Source organism: Hippoglossus stenolepis, chromosome 2 (assembly GCF_022539355.2).
Source record: "Hippoglossus stenolepis isolate QCI-W04-F060 chromosome 2, HSTE1.2, whole genome shotgun sequence".
Lineage (NCBI taxonomy): Eukaryota > Metazoa > Chordata > Actinopteri > Pleuronectiformes > Pleuronectidae > Hippoglossus > Hippoglossus stenolepis.
The window spans coordinates 29,353,711-29,369,328 of record NC_061484.1 but is presented as its reverse complement, the minus strand read 5'-3'; the positions used below and the strand labels follow the sequence as shown (position 1 = coordinate 29,369,328).

Here is a 15,618-nt window from a genome sequence, read left to right as displayed (position 1 = left end):
TTTCTTAAAATGTTCCAACAGCAGCGGCGGCGGCGGCGTCTCAACTGCAACACTCTGCGTTAGGTGCACTCAAAGAAGAGCGGGATTATCTTCTCGTGAAGTTTCAGCCGTTCTGTTGACATGATGTGCCGTGGCTCAGCATTAAAAACAGAGCCGTCGACAGCTCTGACCGAAAGCAGCTGTGTGTCTAAGGATGGAGGAGGAGGAGGAATGATTTGAATATTTAATGTAAATTTCCGTAGAAGTGTTTTTTGGTGAAATTCTGCAGCATGAGAAACGAGGTCCTGTGGATTTCGAAGGACAATTTAAAAAGAGACATTTCTATTCTACACCAAACAAAATGGCTGAAAACTTAACACGAGTCATGATTCCTCCCGTGCAGAAAGTCACTCGTCATGGAGGATGTTCACAAATGTTTGAGGAGCGACGTAGATTATTGATGACTCTTTACTGCACAATTCATTGGGTCATTTTTTTTACAATTAGTTTACTCATTTAGTCTTTAAAATGTCCTGGAAATTGATCAGTGTTTAAGTCAATCTACTAACATGCAACACGTATTTTATATTCGTAATTAAAGATAACTTTTATTATAACCAGTCACTGATTAAATGGGTTTGATCTGCGCAAAGTCAGAAAATTATGAAACACGGTGTCCTCAAACTTAATGTTTAAGAAATAGACTAAATTAAAATCCCTTTCACACAGGCATGAATCGTTAGGAATGGGGGGGGGGTCACTGTTGTTCCGCCTGAGATGAAAAACGTCCCTTTAAGGTTCGGTTGAGGAGCGATGCCGAATTGTGATACCCGTACATTGGCCGTTATGTATTGGGGAAACAAATATGTCGTTATCAAACTCTCACGACCGAAGAATGTATTTGAGGATTGATGTTTTACCGTTTAACCACAAATGGGGTTCGAGTTATTCCTCCGATACCAGAATGCCGGGATGGGAATGTGGCCCCGTTTGGGGGTTTGTTTGTTTATCAGCAGGTTTACGGAAAAACTCCTGAACGGATTTCCACAGAACTTGGTGAACTTGGGACGAGGGTCGAGAGAGAACTCCATAAAAAACAACTGCATTTTCTACTTTCATTAACATCGCGGGTTTCGGGTGTTTTGACATTTCCACTAACTTCTCAGAGAATAATTCATGGCTCTTGATGAAAAACAAAAATGCAGACATGATTCGAGCACTGATATCTCCGAGTGTGTGGAATTTGGTGCGGCTTGATTTAATTCAATATGACTATCATCCCATCTGAGAGGAAACCGTTCACTAACTGGTTCTCACTGGTTGGCCTGTATGTGAACAGTGCGGCTTCAACCTTCCTCGTCCAGGCAGCGCTGCGTTACACCCACCTCCAGTCTTTGCCCTTGAAAGTACGATGAGATCCAAGAACCACGCTGTGCTCAGATCTGCAGACCTGCTGCCGCCGTCACCGGAGTTCATCCATGCAGAACCAGGCCGCAGCACAGACACGATAACTCACTGTACAGACACAACCTGGACACCTGCCCACACATTTAACCTGTCATCAACGCATACAGGCAGTCATTCTGATTTACTATGCATCTTGGTCTTAATTGCCCTGTTGCTGTTGCTCGTCTTCTTTTCCACCATGGTGCATTTAATATGTTACGTCAGCCCCTTCTCTTTGCACTGATGCCATGAGCTCGCTCTCCCATGACTAATAGACACATTTTAATTTAAGATAAGATCCCACACGGGGAAATTCCCCTCGTTACAGCATCAGTCAGAACGAGGTGGAACAACAGAAACAAGACACATGTGAAGGTATAAAAGAAATACAACTATAGACAATAGACATAAGGACGTTTTAACTGTATTTGTGCATTATGCATACGGAGATATTGAGACAGACAAACATTACAACTGTCTGCTCCCTTCAGCTCGGTGAGAATTGTGTGTTATAGATTTATTTTTTCCCTGTAAGATGTTTTTTTAGTAGTATTTCCTTGTTCTTGTCGAAGGTTTGTACAAATTGTTGTTTTCTTGACCCTAGAATGAGCCCTTTATGTTTAAATAATTTATATTCAAATACTTTATATTTACATCAGGAGCGGGTCCTCTCTACGGAGGCAGCCATGTTTTGTTTTTTTTACAGTAGCCCAGACTGGACAAACTAAAAACCACAGGTTCTCTGTCATGTTTGGAAGCCGAGGGTGAGGTGAGGGCTGTTCAGCTGCAACACGACACTTCACCACTAGATGTCACTACATTCTACACACTGGACCTTTAATATACTACAGTGAATCCTTTAAAGGACCAGTGTGTAGAATTAAGTGACATCTAGTGGTGAGCATGTAAATATAAAGGGTTCATTCTCGGGTAAAGAAAACAACAATTCGTACAATTTAGACGAAATCAACGATTTTATATTCAATTTCTGCCAATAGATCACTTTCACCTAAATCGTACACACGGGACCTTCTAGCATCGAGTATAAGTACATAAAGATGCATGTACACGTGGTATAAGTTAACAGTAGTGTATTAAATCTGATATGACGGTGAAGTCCATGCATTATGTTGTGTGTGTGTGCATGCCTGCCTGCCTGCCTGCGTGTGTGTGTGTGTGTGTGCGTGCGTGTTGGCCGTGCGGGGTGTGCAGGTATGTGTCCTACTTCCCGATGGGTGTGAGCCGCAGCTCGTCCTGTGTGTGAGGAGCTGCAGGTACGTGGAGCAGCTGTGGATGGATTAGCTGGTGTCGAGCAGGAGAGGCTCCACATCGCTTCCTGCGCCGAGTGTGTGACTCACAGTGTGTGTGTGTGTGTGTGTTTGTGTGCATGTTTGTCTGCAGCTCTCACCAGGTCGGTCGGGTGCGTTTACAGCACCGAGGGCTTCCTGCTGCATCCATCCGCCTGACACCGAGGAGCGGCGGCGCGGCACCGCAGGTCTGTGGGTCACCATCAAACACGAGCACCAGCACTGACACCGACTGGAAACCGACGGATTGTAACGTTACCTCCGCACCGGGGGGGGGGGGAGAGAGATAAAAGGCTGCTAGCGCGTTAGCTAGCATGCTAACTCTTCTGGTTGTGTATGGCAATTTGCGCTAGCTAGCTAGCAACGTAGCTAGGCTAGCGTGGGGGGGCAGTTGTTTTTGTGTGGTGTCACACGCGTTGCCAGCAGCTGCTCGACAGGTGAGCCCTCCCGTCGGGGCTCCAGGTGCCGCCGGAGCTCGGTTAGCTCGTCGGACTCTGCGCGTTTCGTGCAAATTTCCGCGCGGCTAATGTCAACAGCTAACGCGAGCTAGCGTTAGCCCCGTCGCCGTTAACCCTGGCGGTTCAGTTACCTGAGGACCGGAGCCGCTGCACGGTCACACACACCGGGGGCGGTTCAGCTCTTTGTGTCTCTCGGTGTTTGTCGGTACCGTTAACGGACACACACTCACACACTCTCACACACACACACACACACACATGGTTGAAGTGACCCCGTGCTGCGGGGCTCGCGCGCGGCACGTGCCGTGTCCTAAAACTCAGGTGTTCCAGATGCTGCACGCGACCCGTGTGATGAGCACCTGCAGCCACAGTGACGTGCACGGACCAGGCTTCAGCTCCGCGGCCACACAGCCCATCGGGGACCTGCAGGGAGTAGAGACTGGACCAGAACCCTGAAGCTGCTGCACAGAGATGCTCACCTGTTCATTCTGTGTCCCCCGAGTGTCCCTAGAACCCAGAACCGGACACTTTAGTGTCAGAGGAGGCATCTGAAGAACTGTTGCATCACAGTGGTTCCACTAGACTGCCTCATTTCTCAGGCGCCTTTTTTAAATGCAGTTGACAAATGCGTCTTTTCATCCCCGACAAACAAAGACTCGGGTGAATCCCTCCCAGGCCAAGCAATCACAAGATTCACTGCTACGAGGACATCTAGTGCACATCTGTCCGTCCTGGGAGAGGGATCCCTCGCATGTCTCTGACGTCCCTGTTAGTGTTTCCTTACTCACATTATGACACAAGCGCACATTACGTCGCCCGTTGTTAAGCCCTATGAGACAAATTGGGGTTGATGTGCGTCGTGAAGAGGTAATGGACGTGACGAGATGTCCAATAGTTGAGCATCACGTGTCATCTCAATCACCTAATGTTACACGTGTTACAAGACCAGGCGGCATTCAAACTTTCTCGTCTTGTCCATCTGCAGTCCTGTTGCTAGGCAACAGCAATAACGGCGGGACAAGCTGATGATACCGATTACGGAAATCCTCTGTAGACCAGACCGCCTCATTTAGGTTCTGCCTTCGCCGTCTACCCGGAAACACAAAGAACGCCGCCTCCTTCTGGGGCCGGTTACACTGCGTCCTGCGAAGGATGCTGCCCCTGATTTGAGACACAGCTTAAGTTGTTGTTGTCGTGGTTCACATTAGTGAGGCCCAGCTGCTGCTACAGAGCACTAGTTGCATGTTTATTACTATTTCAACATATCACGTGTCCAAATCTAACAAAATTCAACCAAGTTTAAACCAAATCGGTTCAGAAGTTTTCGCATAATCCTGCAAAAAGACAGATTGAAACGTCCTTGTCGGAGTCAACTGTCAAGATGTTTAATTAATCCATCAAATTATCTTTCCAGCACTAAAGTAAGATGTAAAAGTGGCTCAGTGTGTCATCAGTCTTTTTTTGATTAATTCAACAGGTTTTTAACAGAGATCAAGACGCTGGTGGAAACGTCCCCCCCCCGTCGTCTCAGGACCACAGAGGCAGCTCGTCACTCTCCTACAGCGCAGCAGCAGTTTGAAAGCTTCCATCAGACTCATGACTGTTTGAAGGGACACAGCCCCACCGTGGCCCATGCACTGTACCCGTTTCCCTCCCTGTCCTACTCCTCCCTCAAGCTGACGCAAAACCCCAGGCACCTTCCCCCTCTCCCCCACCCCCATTCCCACCCGGTCCCCAGCGACTCGCCGCCTCCAGCCATGGCATCTGGCACAGAGACCGTGCACTACATCCACCTCCACAACTCGAGCCAGTCGGTGCTGGAAGCCCTGCGCACGCAGCGGCGCGAGGGCCTCTTCTGCGATGTGACCGTGCGGATACATGACGCCTCGCTCCGTGCACACGCCTGCGTCCTGGCGGCTGGCAGCCCCTTCTTCCAGGACAAGCTGCTGCTGGGTCACTCTGAAATCTCCGTGCCACCTCTGGTTCCCGCTGAAACCGTGAAGCAGCTCGTGGATTTCATGTACAGCGGCTCGCTGGTGGTGCTGCAGTCGCAGGCCCTCTGCATCCTCACCGCTGCCAGTATCCTGCAGATCAAGACGGTCATCGACGAGTGCACCCAGATAATCTCGCAGAGGAAGGCAGCAGCAGGGGCGGCGGCTGCGGCTGCGGCCGCGGCTGCAGCAGCAGGAAGTGCAATGCTGGGAGGAGTTCTCCCTAAACAGGAAGAGCGTGGCGGGGGCAAAGGGCGAGAGAGCGGTGGCAGCGGAAGCTGCTCTGTTGGTGGAGCAGGTGGGGGTTATGCAAACTTCTCCAACTTCATGGCTGAATGTGGGGCTAGTAACATGGGTGCTGGGTTAGGGGGTGCCAGCGTTAATGTCACCGAGAGCGGCCCAGGCCAGATGGAGCAAGCTAACACAGTGAGTCTGATGGCGCTGGGCGACATGGGCCCCGGCTCCATGTGTGGGGACGGGATGGGCTCTGGGGCCGGCACAATCCTCATGAAGCAGAACTCCAGCTGTACTCAGGACGTCAGGTACAAGCTCCGAGACCTGTTGGCACAGACGGCCAATGGAGCCAACACTAGTAGCACAGGGAACCTCTCAGCGGGCTGCAGCTCCGGTGTGGCCAGCGTGGACAGCATCGGCAGGGACAGCCTCCGCGGCAACACAACCGACCTCTCTGATGACCTGGTGGGGATGGACAGATACAGTGAGGAGGAGGACTTGGACGGGAGAGAGCGGGGGAGAGATGGAGACAGAGACAGGGGGGCGAGCCACAGCCGCAAGCAGAGGCAGCCGCTAAGACTCCAGGTAGGGGGATAAGGGGAAGGGTTGCCATGGTTACAGCTTTCAGGCATGCAGAGCTGCAACGGTTTGCTTTTTCTTTCTTTTTCTGCTTTTCCCTCTTCTCGCACTGCATTGGCGTATATCGCTGAGATGTTTCTGCACTTTGCACAATCGAAGAGAAGCTCTCGTCTTCATTTCAGCAGTAATTTCCTTGCTGATGTTCTATGGACTTCTGCATATTTACTGTACGTCATAAAAAATGATGAGTGCCTGATTGAAGCCGAGTCGATGCACTGTTGTTCTTATAGACCATCTGCTGCTGCTTTGCTCCTGCCACTGATGAAAACCTGATTTATCTTTTGCCTCTCAAAATTGAATTGGACCCTTTTTTTCTCTCTTCAGGTGCTGGGAGGCGAGGGAGTGGTGGTGAAGGATGAAGGGGTACAGGACACTGACGGGACCGTCTATGCCTTGGAGGAAGGGAGACGAGTCGGAGAGCATGAGGGCTCCCAGGAAGCCATGGCAGGATTTGGACAGGTGGGTTTAACTCGGACGGAGGATGAGAAGAGGGAGTTTATAAATGTGAATCCACATTAGAGAGATGCTGTAAATGTCGAGCACTTTTATTGGACGTGTTTGCAGCAGGACAACCGTCAGTAAAATAACATCTTGCATATTTTAGTAGTGATTCCATGGATAGGTTTTCATATTCTGTAGAAGGAAACTTTGACTTTTATTGTGCTAAATTCATGCTCAGCATTTCTGTCACAAGTCTTGAAGTAAGTAGACGGTGGAGCAGATTTATGCCGCAGCCTGCTCTGCCCTGCAGAATACTCGGGGAACATCTGCCACGCAGTCAGAAGGATTCAGTCAAAACTGCTGCAGAGAAGTTACGACTGGAAGTAGAATGATCCGCTCGGTGTAGGAGGGTTAAGACGTTTTGTCCTTCACGCAAAGAAAAAGCATGTGATCGTAAATTGATTCAGCTCCGACACTAGAACTAATCTAATTCAGTGTTTTTTGGAGCAGTTCTTCCTCTGCAGCGCTTCAGTTCACATGACGTGAAGCATCTTCACGTTGTTGCACAGACGGTTTTCACTTCTCACAAATCACTGTGTATTATTGACATACATCTGTATCTTCATGGTCCTAAATGTTGAATGTATTTATATTGTATAAGCTGCATATGACTATACTGCTGAGATCTGACTCAGCCATGCAACCTCAACATAGGTGGTGAATAAAACTGTGAAAACCTTTTGACTTCTAAAAAGAGCGGCTGAATTCAATCACCAGATAACTATTCAAACAGGGTTATTTATTTAGAGTAAATAAATAACCCTGTTTTCACACCGACCTTGTTTGGTTCAGACCTTCGCACTCGTCAGTTTAGTTGGAAGGTGTGAAAGGTTCCTCAGACCAGAAGAGGCGTTCTTCACCTCCGACGATATAATGTTTGAACCACGACGACGTTCAGTAGGTGCATTTGAACTAGTGTGGAGTACTGTGGAGTACTGTGGAGTAGTGTGGAGTACTGTGGAGTAGTGTGGAGTACTGTGGAGTACTGTATTACTGTAGAGTACTGCGCCTGGAGGTGCTGATGCTGGGAGTGATACCATCATGATGTTACCATGGCAACCAAATGAAGCGCTTCATTCATCAAACAGAAAAACTACTTCCCCCCCAAAACTGACAACACGTCAACGTCAGACAGCGTCTACAAACCAATCAGAGTCAAGTATAGGTAGACTCCGCCCACGTAGGTGACGACGACGGGACGTACGTTTGTCAGACAAACTCTTTTGTCCCTAAATCACAATGTGGAACTAAAACTAACAGATCAAATGAAACATGGAACAAACACATGAAACTTGGCTTTTAGTCCTTGAGTAATAAAACTGAAAACCTTGTGACATCGATACAAAACTCAACTAGATTTTATTTATTTAGATTTTCAATTTGTTCTAAATATGATTTTGGACTTGTTCAATAAAACAAGAACAAATATATAAATTCAAAAGTCTTACTTTAACTACTTTAACACTACATTTTTACTGAGGTGGTTTTCTCTTCAAATCCTGTTTTGTAAGAGGAGAAAAAAACCCGCTGAGTAATAACAAGCTGGCTGAATGCAGTGTGCTCGGGTTGGTCAATAACTACCTCAGTGTGTTGTGACCAGTAATCTGATCACAGCCAGATGTTAATGACATCTGTACAGTGTGGCCACGTGCTCAAGGAATGAATCCAGCCGACATGGTGAAAGCTCGCCCCTCCACCTCTGCTTCGTCGGGCTGAAACCTCCGCCCTCCTCAGACTTGGCCTCCGGGTAACATCCCGTTAGCAGGTGGGTCCACTACCGAGATAATAAATATCTATAAATACAAAGAAAACACAAATGCAACCAAATATATAAAAGTTGAATGAAGAAAATAAACATTTTTAAAATGTAAAATATAACATTAATGCACATATTTTCTGCTTCATTTACTCGGTGGAATATTCTGATCAGCAGAAATCCACGCTCGCACTGATCAGTCTGGCTCTCGTCTTATTTATTATTAAATATTTGCCTGTATTTAACCAGGTTAGTCCGGCTTAGGGTAAAATGTCTTCTACAAGGGAGTTCTGCAACAACATCGTTTCAGCAGGTAAAGTAATGAGAGATTATTAACATTAAAACTTAATCATATAAATCACTGGAACACAGACTCAAGAGATTTCTCCCTCTGATTACTTTCAAAAGTGAATTTCCCGGAAAATAAACGTAAGGATTCATACAGCCACTGCAATATTCAATTAAATATATAATTCTGCAATTATACTCCTAAGTGGTGAATGAAACTCTCCGCCTACAACAAATAAAAGGTTTCTCACGTCTGCTCCGTGTTCGACGAGCTCCACCCATGCAGGTATTTCCCCTGAGATCACCTCCCCGTGCAGCCATACATCAAGCCGAACGTTTGATCAACTGCTGTTCTCACAGTAATGTAGCCTGACTGGTCAGACCGCACCACGCAAATTTATCTTTCCACCCTCCGAGTGTGCTCACGTGGGGGTTAAGACGAGGCTGCAAATGCGGAAAGTGCTCCGTACACATGTGCACGTGGAAGGAGACGCAGCGGAGCACTAAAGAATGTGTAGTTAAAGCTTTTGCTTCTGTACGTATGCTGAGTTGTGTGTTGAGGTGAACACACAACACAGCTGGATTTACAGCCATGGAGCAGGTAAGTGTTCGGCCTCCGGCAGCAGGAGCTCAGTGTTCGTATTTCTGAGAGAGAACTGAACCTTTACAGAAGAGGTGCTGCCGCTCAGCCATCGACTTTCCTGGGTTCTGAAGCCATAATATTAATACTCACAAAAGTGGTGTTGTCGGATGTTTCATGTCCCGCACGTGTGTGTGTTTGTGCTGCAGGATTTCTACGATGAGCAGGGGGTGTTTTCTGAGAGTTTCTGGCCACAGAGCGAGCCTCCTCGGGCCATGGCCTTCAACCCGAGAGGAAGGGTCAACAAGCCTCTGACTCCACCCCCAACCACCCAGTCCATCAACAACCAGGTTTGTGCAGTAATGTCTGAAATCATACTCTGCGGTTACATCTAAAGCAACGTTATGGAGTTATTAAGCCTTAAAGGAGCAGATTCAGTCTGTGGTGGGCGGGTGTTTAACCTGAGCCAGTGGTTTGCACTGTCTGAATCAGGCAGAAAAAGTCCAAGTGCATAATGCTCAACTGTAGATGATTTTAACGAGACCTCAAAGTCATTAAAAGCCAAAGTTTATGTGCAATATTCAGCCAGGAAATTCTTAAAATATCAGGAACTCTAAGAGGACTTTGGTTTATTTGCTGAAGCAGCTGATCTTGAGGAATATTCTGCTTTTCAACGTTTTAAAAATGACTTTATTCTGAAAGTGGCCTCTGACTTTCACAGCACATCTTGTCCGTACGTCCTGTGATGTGCACTGTTCGAGCTGAAGCTGTTCAGAGTAGTTCATTGTGTACAAACTGTGTGAGTGAGTGTGTGTGTGTGTGTGTGAGTGAGTGAGTGAGAGAGAGACCAGAGCAACATTTCATCTGCTGAAGGGGAAAAATGTCTCGGTGTTCGCCGTAAATCTTTTCTAAGTTTAAGACCTGTTCCAACAAGCATGACTTCTGTGACATCACAACTAGTTTCAAGCCAATCGTTATCCGGCATGCGACTGGTATAGATGTGACGTGGACATACAATGAGGATTGACACGCTGAAGTTAAATACACATTGTCAGAGAGTCTCTATTGTTCAATATGAATAAAAGATGAGATCTTACTTTTAAGAATGTTAAACCAGGTAATTGAGCTTCTTGTGGAGACGTGGATCATTATTTCCAGCTGTATATCTTTACGTGTCCACGCCTAGAGGGGACGTCTTTTCTGCTAAAATGCAAACTCTGCTGTCAATGAACTGAGTGGAGAAACAGAGGATATGGTGATTACATCAAAAAGCTGACTGTTTCCTAAAGATGCTTCATTTGGCCAAAACATCTGCTGCATTTCTTCTGGTTTCTGTGATGATGTTTGACAGAAGTGCAGCAATAAAATAGGAGAAAAACATAAAAACACAGAAATCCATATGACGGCTTCAGTTTTAATGAGTCTGTCTCCAAAACACCTCCCACACAGTTTCCCTGACGGAGGTGAGGATTTGAAAAGTTTGACAGAACAGTGGGAAATGTAAATGGAGCCACTGCCACTCTGTGTTATTTATCAGCTTCGTGCAATATTGCATAAAATGAAATGTAAAATAATATTATTATTTACTTTTTGGGTGCTAATGGATCGTAATCAACTGTTTTCCGAAATTGTGTTTTTAATTGAATTGACAGGATTATTTTGAAGAGGACGGGAAAGGAAATGAATCTTGTTTACATATAACACATAATTATAGTTTGTTGTTTTTATAGATTTAATATTCTTTCCTCCCAACATGAAAAGTGCACAATTCAATTAAACCAAAGATGTGAGAGATGTGACCATTAAGAAATAACCAAATAAATTAATTCATAATAACACACGCATCAAGATCTATGTTTTAATGACTGTTTATAATAAGGAATATAAATAACTATTTTGATTCCTCTTCAGCTTCTGTTCCAGTACCCGGTGAGCCAGTCGCAGCCCCCGCCATTCTACGTGGGTGGGCCCATGGGCGGGATTGACAGCATGGCGGGGAATGAGCCCAGTCAGCCGGCTCCGCCCCCGGCGCCGATGACCCCGGCCCCACCTCCCTCCACCTCCTCCTTATCCACGGGCCCCTCCCCTTCCTCCCAGGGATCTGAGACCTCGTTCGACTGCACGCACTGTGGCAAATCTTTACGTTCCAGGAAGAACTACAGCAAGCACATGTTCATCCACTCTGGTAAGACACGCCTCCTTCTCCTGCTTCTCACCTTCGCTTGTTGAAAGCAATCGGCGCCGATGGTTTCTGCGTCTCCAGGGTTTTAGATCTGGCGATATTTCTGGTGATAGACTGGTCCGGTTTAAGTCTTGTTCTGTTTCTGGTCCCGGTTTATTGACGCATGAAAACCTTAAATGTGAAAGACCTAAAGTGAACTGTCTCAATCTTTCCAGGCCAGAAACCTCATCAGTGCTCCATCTGCTGGCGCTCCTTCTCCCTGCGTGACTACCTCCTCAAACACATGGTGGTGCACACCGGCGTCAGGGCCTTCCAGTGCTCCATGTGCGGCAAGCGCTTCACCCAGAAAAGCTCGCTCAATGTGCACATGCGCACCCACCGTGCCGAGCGCACCTTCCAGTGCAACGTGTGCCACCGGGCCTTCACACACCGCACCTTGCTGGAGCGCCACGCCCTGCAGCACGCCCACCACAACCCCCAGGCCCAGGGCCAAGGCCAGGGGCGTGGAGCCGACATGACCTCACCTACCAAGCACAGTCCTCCGGCTCTGGGAGGGCCCTCAGGTATGGCTGGCCCCGCTGGCATGGTCGGCAGCATGTCCAACATGCCCAGCCACGGAGCTTCCTCCACCTAGAGCAAGGGATGGGGAGGTACGGGGGAACGGGGGGGGAGTCAGCGAGCCCATCCCTTATTTGGTCCTAGCAGCCTTGCTGATCTTCTCTTCTGGTGGGAACTGCGCTCAATCGTTTTAGTGTAACACCACCTTCAATCAGGGTTCCTACACAAAGCTGGAAGTTTCCACAATTCAGTAAATTAAAAAGGTGGTTTTGGAATTGCACAGAAGTCTTGTAAAAGTTAAAGGGGGGGGGGTTGAAATGTAGTTCCCTTTTTAAATAGTTGTAATCCCGTGTCGTGACATTTGTTAGTGTGACGACGTATAATCAAGCTGTGGAGCAACAATCACGCACCTTGAAGAACAGCCATTAAGAGTCCATCCAAACAGAGGATGTGTAGGAACCCTGGTTCAAAGACCAGAGTCACCAAAGAGGTTAGGAAGGCGGGTCGGGGTGGGCGGAGGCACCGGGTTATCTAGGTGGAGATTATGGGTATTGGGTGGGTTGAGGAATTGGGTAATAATGAGATGCAAGTTGGGGAAACCAGGGGAAAGGGGGGGGTGCAGGGTTTGATTCACCCTCAATTCATTTAATTCATGTTGAGAACTGGATTCAGATCAGTTCTGATAAACTGAATATAATGTTTATCTCAAGATCTCAGCAGAGCGGCTGAGTAAAATGTCATGTTCTGATGAAAGTAATCAGAAAATTAGATCTCGTCTAACAGCTGTAGTGATAGGGTCATTTAACCGCCTGTCCACCAAAAGTGTCCAGAACTTTAATGTTGCATTCGCACCAAACATGAAGAGAAAACATTAGAGACAAAGTCAATGAAGCGGCAGACGCACAATTCGCGTCGCACGCAATATGTGAAATATTCTAGCAGGTCATCAAACTGGCCACGATCCTCAGGTAGCGCTGGACATGACAGTCAACCAGACGCAGCTCCTGGGGGAGACGGTGAAATGCCCAGAGCTGTGTTTCACCTCGGGATGATCACATAGACTGTTAATGACCTCCTCTGGCATTTCCACAGCACAGCACAACACAGCACTTGTAGTTACTTCAGCCAGTAGTTCGTCCTCTTCTTCTTCCAAAGGACAGGCGGGTTCTGGTGGCTTGTGTTTGCTTGTGTTGTCCTCACCAGGACCTCGAGACTCACTTGAAAACTGGCTTTGTATTTGGTGTGAACGTAGCATTTGATCCCAGAATCAAAAGATTTCCTTCAGATCATTAGTTGCTCGTCTTTCCACATTGGGTCCAAAGACCTCGGGAAGATTTGGAAATGCACTTTCAGTTCTCAGCTGAACCAAATTTAAAAACTAGAAGCACGAATGCTCTTATCTCACCATGTTGAGGAAAGTGGGAACAAAAATCCTGGATCTGCCTTTTTATCCAGTTTGGCTCCAAAATGTAATTAGTTTGAGCGTAATCCTGCTAAATAACAAACCAATGACTAACTAGACAGAAGGTGAATCCATGTTAGGTCAATGTAATGTCTCCTGTACGCGGAGGACATTTAGAGTTAAATACTCTTAATTACTGGGCTCCATTAAAGTAGGAAAACAGGAGAAAGGTTTGAGTTCACACACTCACTGAAGTCGATGACTTCCTCACTTTCTATATCTAACTGTGGATCAAAGATTCAGACAGTTTTTGCTTCTCATTCATTCTTTAAAAAAACTCCAGGCAGAGAAAATGCTCTTCATGAATTAATTGAATTGAATGTGAATGGAGCCCGAAGCTATTCAGGAGCAGAGCGGCTGACAAAGACGGTTGTTGATGAATGATTCGATGAAGAAGGAAAGTAGTCTGAGCAGAGCGGGGCTACAGCAGGGAGGGAGGGGAGGGGGAGGGAGAGAGGGAGGGGGGTGCAGCACGGGAGAAGCAGGAGGAGGAGGAAGGAGGAGGCGGCGGCGGCGGCGGCGGCGTGATGCACAGCAGTGTGAATGAAATTCACCATCATCCATCAGACAGCTTTGTAACATTTTCCACAGGCGCCACCGGTCGGCCCCAGGATCATATACCTCGTACCAGGACGAGCCCCCGACGGCTCGGAGGGACACTATTTTCTCATTTGAAATATTTGGGAAACATTTCAGCATGTTTTACACACACACTCTCTTACAGACACACACACACACCTACAATTACCTCGGTGGTCCAAAGACAGGCATTATGCTTCACATCTTTTAAGCTACATCAAACGAAGAAACAGTGAAAACTAAAGCTACGATAGATCCATTTACGTTTTAAAAAGCTTACTAAAGTACTTCTATGTAAAATTCCTGTACATCGCTATAACGCTCAGTTTGTTCTTCGTTGCTCATGTGATTCTTTGATGCAGAAACAGCTCAGAACGTTAAAAAAAGAAAAAAAGAAAACAACTTTTAAAGTGAAAGAGCCATTCACAGGAAGTTAAACTTGATTGAATAACTATGACAAATCAGTGACTTTTATCAGGATTTTTATTGAGTGTTTGGTTGTGTTTGTCTTTCAGGGCTCTGGTTAATAATAAATGGGAAGTGTTTGTTGCTAAAAAAAAAAATTTAAAAAATATAAAAGCTTTTCTTGCAGCGTTGTATAAAAAAAACCTTTTTAACGTTTTAGTAAAACTAAATTAATCATGAAAATGTACAATCACCCCTACAAGTTTTGACAAAGTCAAACTCGTGATAATGATAATTATCACATTAATATTTATTACAATTTGATCTCTATGCACAATTAAGTTTGCACATCATGTTACTTAGACCTAGATGTTGTTGTCCCCTGAAGTATTTGGCCTAAGATTGTTTTTCTTTTCTTTTGCACCTAAAAGGTGATCTTTAAAAGAACCTTGCGCGTCCCTGCTTTTTGCTCATTTTTCTTAATGTTTGTCAGTCGAAACATTTATGAGATATTCAGTCGTTTACCTAAAGCTTTGTAAGAGCCTTCAAATTGACATGATTTCATAAGCGCTCCTCCCTTAACGAGAGAGAAACAAATCACTTTAATGAAGACTTATTATTTTTCAACTAAAAGAGTGAATCCAGCAGAGACGTAGATTAAAATCCTTTCTGTCTGGACGTCACTATAAATATTAAATGGCCCATTTCAATGTGGAGAACCTGCTTATTTACGCGGAGCCGGCCCGGCAGCGTGTGTTCATTGGCCTTTAATCTGCAGACTCAGTAGTTTGTTTCTCCAGTGTTGAATTTAAAAAAAAAAGAAAAAAGAAAAGAGAAGCTGGACTGAAACGCCCTCAACTCACTGTTGCATATAAGCTATATAGAAATGTTATCGCCAAACCTTTGGTGCTTTCTTTGGAAACCTTTACCTCATTTGCCAGTTGCCAACACCACGCTGTGGCCTGGGTTTGGTAAATAAGCAGTGTTGAGCTGTTTCAGAGGTTTGATCTATCCTCAGCAGTGGAAGTGGTTTTGGTGCATTTTGTCTGAGGCGGACCCTTGTACAGTACTGTAATATGTGTGCTATGAAGCCATGTCATTGCATTGTAACGTACTGTGTTTTGCCTTTTTATGTTGGTTTTCTGTCTTTTTGTTTTATCGGGAGGGGAAGGTGGTAATTGTTTTTCTACATTAATATTTCTTTAACAGATGTTGAATATGTCAGAAGAAGAAACATTCATTTTATAATTAAA

The 15,618-nt window shown here is 46.1% G+C and overlaps 1 protein-coding gene and 1 long non-coding RNA gene across 3 annotated transcripts; one reads left to right on the top strand and one right to left on the bottom strand.

Moving 5' to 3' along the window:
• Positions 1-51: 51 nt before the first annotated feature.
• LOC118099781 lies at positions 52-3,565 on the bottom strand. Its single transcript, XR_004694366.2, has 3 exons — positions 2,834-3,565; positions 1,365-1,517; positions 52-187 (listed from the first exon to the last, which is right to left on the bottom strand). It is a non-coding gene; the product is annotated as an uncharacterized LOC118099781 (long non-coding RNA).
• Positions 2,620-13,810, top strand: zbtb45 (zinc finger and BTB domain containing 45). Of its 2 annotated transcripts, XM_035142325.2 has the most exons (7): positions 2,620-2,699; positions 2,827-2,920; positions 4,668-6,000; positions 6,379-6,513; positions 9,389-9,529; positions 11,091-11,364; positions 11,577-13,810. In XM_035142325.2, exons 3-7 carry the CDS (start codon positions 4,948-4,950, stop codon positions 11,993-11,995), a joined length of 2,022 nt encoding a protein of 673 aa, XP_034998216.1. In that variant the 5' UTR covers positions 2,620-2,699; positions 2,827-2,920; positions 4,668-4,947; the 3' UTR covers positions 11,996-13,810. The 2 variants fall into 2 exon arrangements, with proteins under 2 accessions (XP_034998216.1, XP_047197582.1); XM_047341626.1 differs by lacking the exon at positions 2,620-2,699 and having other exon boundaries at positions 2,790-2,922; positions 4,669-6,000.
• Positions 13,811-15,618: the final 1,808 nt, after the last annotated feature.